At 38.7% G+C, this 5,867-nt stretch overlaps 1 protein-coding gene across 1 annotated transcript in view; it reads left to right on the forward strand.

Moving 5' to 3' along the window:
- The window catches only part of LOC132003351 (keratin-associated protein 9-3-like), a 19,905-nt gene extending 16,331 nt beyond the window's left edge, over positions 1–3,574 (forward strand). Inside the window, exon 3 of the mRNA XM_059378736.1 lies at positions 3,105–3,574. Coding sequence (XP_059234719.1) covers positions 3,105–3,574 — 470 coding nt within the window. The remainder of the gene's footprint in view (positions 1–3,104) is intronic.
- The last annotated feature ends 2,293 nt before the right edge of the window (positions 3,575–5,867 follow it).

The raw sequence follows: 5,867 nt of genomic DNA on the forward strand, positions 1-5,867 counted from the left end.
GAAAATGTTTAGAACTAATCAACAAATTCAGTAGAGTTGCAAGATATAAAAAAAAATCAGCTGCATTTCTATATACTAACAACAATCTATCAGAGAAAAATTAAGGGGGCCTGGGTGGCTTAGTTAGTTAAGTGTCAAATTCTTGATTTTGGCTCAGGTCATGATCTCAGGGTCGTGAGACTGAGCCTTACATCAGACCCCACAATGGGCATGAAGCTAGCCTAAGGTTCTCTCTCACTCCCTCTCCTTCTCCCTGCTGCTCTCCCTCTCATTCTCTTTCTCTAAAAATAATAATAATAATAATAATAATAATAATAATAAAGATAAATCAAAAAAAAAGAAAGAAAATTAAGAAAACAATTCCATTTATAATAGCATCAAAAAAGAATAAAATACTTAGGAGTAAATTTAACCAAGAAGATGAAAGATCTGTATACTGAAAACTAAGAGACATTGTTGAAAGAAATTAAAGAAGGTACAAATAAATGAAAAGGTATTCCATGTTCATGAATTAGGAGAATCAGTACTGTTAAAATGTCATACTACTCAAAGCAATTTACAGATTCACTACAATCCCTATAAAAATTCCAATGGTATTTTTCACAGAAATAGAAAAAAAAAAATCCGAAAATCTGTATGGAACTACAAAAGACTCTCAATAGCCAAATCAATCTTGAGAAAAAGGCACAAAGCTGGAGACATCACACTTCCTGATTTCCAACTAGATTACAAAGCTACAGTAATCAAAACAACATGGTACTGGCATAAAGGCAGTCCTATAGACAAATGGAATAAAAGAAAGAGCCTAGAAAGAAACCTTTACATATACATTCAAATAATTTTCAACAGGAGTGTCAAGATCATTCACAAGATCCTTGTGAGAAAGGACAGTCTTTTCAACAAATGGTGCTGGGAAAAGTGGATATCCACGTGCAAAACAATGAAGGTGGGCTCTTATATCACACCATACACAAAAATTAACAGAAGACAGATTTTAAAACCTAAAGTTAGGAGATAAAACTGTAAAACTCTTAGAAGAAAACACAGGGAGACATGTGTTTTCCATAACACTGGATTTGGCAGTGATTTCTTGGATAGGACACCAAAAACATATAGAACAAAAATTAAAAACACAGATATTGAACTATATCAAAATTAAAAACTTCTGTGCATCAAAGGACCAATGAACAAAATGAAAATTCAATCTAGAGAATGGGACAAAGATTTGCAAATCATATATCTGATAAGAAGCTAATATCGAGAATATATGAAGAAGTCCTACAACTCAACATCAATTAAAAATTGGGCAAAGGACATGAATGGACATTTCTCCAAAAAAGATAAACAGCCAACAAGCACTTGAAAAAAGGTTTCATATCAACAGTCCTTATAAAAATGCAAATCAAAACAACAATAACATATAATCATACCCACTAGAATCCCTACACTCAAAAAACCCAAAGAGTGTTGGCAAGGATGTAAAGAAATTCCACTGTTGGTGGAAATGTGCAGCCACTATGGGAAACAGTATGGCAGTTACCCAAAAAACTGAAAACAGAATTACCATGTGATCTAGCAATTCCACTTCTAGGAATATAGCCAAAAGAATTGAGAGTATGAATTTGAAGAGATATTTGTACACCCACATTCATGGTTATATTAATAATAATACCCAAACGGTTGGAAACGGGCCCAAGGTCCATCAGTGAATTAATGGATAAACAAATCATGCTGTATACATACAATGGAATATTATTCAGCCTAAAAAAGGAAGGAAATTCTGATACATTCTAAACATGGATGAATCTTGAGGACAGTATGCTAAGTGAAATAAGCCATTTATTAAAAAGATGTATGTAGGATTCCACTTACAGGAGACACCTAGTTTGGTCAAATTCATCAATACAAAGAGTGAAAAAGTGATTACCAAAGGCCTAGGGAGGACAGAATAGAAAGGTTCTTTAACGGACAATGAGTTTCAGTTTTGGAGGTTAAAAAGAGTTCTAGAGATTGCACACCAATGTGAATGTACTTCACACCAGTGAACAGTACACTTAAATAGCTAAGATGGTAAATTTTATATTATATTATTATAATTAAAACTTTTTAAAAATACATATAGACCCCAACTTTTACTTAACTAGATGAACAATCTTTCTATCTATCTATGTATGCTGGTTTATGTCTGCAAAAGCAGGGGAAAAGGTGTCAACGAATAGGTACCCAACTGTTAATACTTATTATTTCTGAAGTACTAGTTTTGGAAAGGATGGGTGTTTTGGGGAAGAGAGGAAAATATTAAATTTCTTCATATGCCTGTGTACTTGTTTGACTTGTTTAAAACATGTATTCAATACTAGCATACATTTTTAATTAGTAGAGTGAGAAAACAATCTACCAGCAAAAGTCATTAAGGATTTCAATTGGAAATGGATAAAGGTAAAATCCATTGGATGGATAAAGGTAAAAATACTGGTTAGAGCTCTTGTATCCTCTAACTTGCACAGACAGATCCTAGAAAGCCATAGTGCTTTTGGATGCTGATTCATTTAGATAGCTCATGTCTTGATGACACTAATGTTAATCATTCCAAATCTGAACAAATTCTATTTATGAAGTCCTGGTCCCAAGTGACCACTTAGGAAGAAAATGCTCAGTTTAGACAAACTCAGCCTAAAGGTTAACAAAGGACAAGTATGACAAAGCAAGCCAGGGTTGGCCCAACTCTAGTCTCTCATGTGATTCGCATAAAGAGGTGTTGCTCTGATTGGCTTCCATAATGATCCAGAGGGCAAAGAAGAAATACAATGAGACTTAATTGAATAATGACCAAAACAGGTTATTGAAATGCTATTAATAACTTTCTAAACAACTCAGGGATCAGCCAATCAGAGACTTACTTTGCAAATGGTATTAACGAACAATGTTGAATGTCAAGGAAATAGGCAGCTCTAGGAAATATATAAAAGGCCAGCTGTAGAAGGTGCAGCCAAAGCTCAAAAACCTCTTAGCAACCCAACTCTCATCCCAAGTCCTGACCATGGCCTGCTGCTCCACTAGCTTCTGTGGATTTCCCACCTGTGCCACCAGTGGGAACTGTGGCTCCAGCTGCTGCCAGCCCAGCTGTTGCCAGACCAGCAGCTGCCAGCCCAGCTGCTGCCAGACCAGCAGCTGCCAGCCCAGCTGCTGCCAGACCAGCTGCTGCCAGCCAACCTGCTGCCAGACCAGCTGCTGCCAACCAACCTGCTGCCAGACCAGCTGTTGCCAGCCAACCTGCTGCCAGACCAGCTGCTGTGGGACCAGCTGTGGCACTGGTGGTGGCCAGGAGGGTGGCTGCGGAGCTGTGAGCTGCCGAGTCAGGTGGTGCCGCCCTGACTGCCGCGTGGAGGACACCTGCCTGCCCCCCTGCTGCGTGGTGAGCTGCACGCCCCCAACCTGCTGCCAGCTGCACCATGCCCAGGCCCCCTGCTGCCGCCCATCCTACTGTGGACAGTCCTGCTGCCGCCCAGCCTGCTGCTGCTACTGCTGCCAGCCCAGCTGCTGCCAGCCCACCTGCTGTGAGCCCACCTGCTAAAAGAAAGGCTGCTGATTTCCAGTTGCCCAGAATACAGTATCTCTGAATAGCGTATCTCCTCAACCACCCTGGACCATCACAAGTTCTTAGACTTCCATTTGCGTTTTTGTTATGGGGGCTACCAAGTACATGAGTTTTAGCTGATTTCATTCTGTAGTAGATACCCTGACCATCCACTGCAAACACGGGAATGCTGTGAACCTACCAGCTGACTATCAAAATGCTTTAGATATCTATTTCTGATTTTTTTTGCAGGCTTGAAAATTACTGATATACTGTAGAATTAATCCTTGAGAACTACCCACAACTCTAATTCTTCCCTGCTTTATAATCTATTCTTAGCTCTGTTTACCTAGCATTTTTCTAACATCAAAAGCACCAAAATATAGCCAAGTGACTTTTCTCAGTTGTCACCAGAAAGAATGGAAGCTCTTCACCTAACATTCATCCTCTAAGAAGTAGGCTAGACTTTTTCATAGTTCAACATCTGGTTCCATCCCTTTTTTTTGCAAGGGGGAGAGGATCATAATGATCTTGCCTGTTGGCTATTTCAATTACATCTGTGATACAGTGTTCTCAGTCATCTCTTAATAAATATTATAACTGGGCAAATAAACCATAGTCTGTGCATCTATTTATACATAAAATGGGTTAACTGTGACAATTCATGACTGCCTACTTGAAAGAAATACATTTATTTCTTTTTAAAAGAAACTAAAATCATATATAGTGTATTCATTCATTCATTCATTCATTCATTCTATAAACATTTATTGATCACCACTTCTAAAGCAAGGACTATGGAGATCAGAAAGATGAAAACTTATTTCTTATCCTTGAGGAATTTGCTATCCAGTAAGAAAAAGTATATGTGTGAAAATAGCTACATAGGGCACCTGGGTGGCTCAGTGGGTTAAAGCCTCTGCCTTCGGCTCAGGTCATGATTCCAGAGTCCTGGGATCGAGCCCCACATCGGGCTCTCTGCTAGCAGGGAGCCTGCTTCCCCCACTCTCTCTCTCTGCCTGCCTCTCTGCCTACTAGTAATCTCTGTCAAATAAATAAATAAAATCTTTTAAAAAGAAGAAGAAGAAAATAGCTACAAACAATTTAACAAGATAAGCTGTATTTTCTTGAGAGTTGGTAGAAAAAAATCTCCATCTTAGGAAGAGGCTTTTGTGGCAATATGCCTCAAAGGTCCAACTTACAATAGGTGCATCACATGTGATGTGCATGCTGGCAAACCCAAAACCCTAAAAGAAGGATGTAAAATAATTACACATGAGACAAAGAGAAGGATTTTTTTTTTTTTAATACTCCAGAAAGGGAGTGAGAAGAAGAAAGAAGAGAGGAGAGACCCAGTCAAGAGGTCATAAATATTACTCTATGACTCCTCCCCTTAAGTTACCAAACTCACACAATCTTTAGGGTAGATCAACTTTCCTGTGAATACCAGTGGAAGATCTGAATTTCATGTCTGGGTCGATTCGATTCGAAGGGAGTTGGAGACAACTCAGGACCCAGACAGAGCAGGGAGAACTACAATAAAGTAACACCACTGCTGTGGAAAGTAGTACTTTGGTTATGTAGGCTACAGAAACAGGATTTCAAAAGGAAAAGATCACTTTGGGACCAGCAGAGGTTACGTCAGGAGTAGCATCTGGAAAGGCTTCACAAAGGAGGTAATCTTGGGGGCCCATGAAGATCATTCTAAATGGGAGGAAAGAGTAAAAAAAAAAAAAAAAAAGTTCAAGCTGCACACCATTAGAGTGGCTAAAAATCTAGTGACAACACCAAATGCTGGTGAAATCCTGCTGGAGCAACAAGATTTCTTCTCACTGCTGGTGGGAATATACAATGGTACAGCCACTTTAGAAGACCGTTGGGCTATTTCTTAACAAGTTAAACATAGGCTTATCATACAATCCAGCAATTATGTTCTTATGTATTTATCCAAATAAGCTGAAGATTTATCCAATAAGCTGAAATCTTAGAATATAAGAGTAATTATCTACCATTATTTAAACTAATTTAGGTAATGGCTCCAATTGGAGCTTATGTTCCAGATGGAGTGTATTTCATGGAACAAATCAACATAGCCCCAGGCAATTAGAAGTATGCAGCTTTTGACATGAAAATGCCTTTTTCTCCATATCAGTTTGCAAGGACAATCAGAAGTAGTTTGCTTTTAACTGGCCTGGCATGACTAACAGCAACTTTACATACTGCCTCAAGGCTGTGTCAACTCTCCTGCTTTCTGTCATAATATACTCAGCAGAGATCTTAATCAACTTGA

Source organism: Mustela nigripes, chromosome 16 (genome assembly GCF_022355385.1).
Source record: "Mustela nigripes isolate SB6536 chromosome 16, MUSNIG.SB6536, whole genome shotgun sequence".
Taxonomy (NCBI): Eukaryota; Metazoa; Chordata; class Mammalia; order Carnivora; family Mustelidae; genus Mustela; species Mustela nigripes.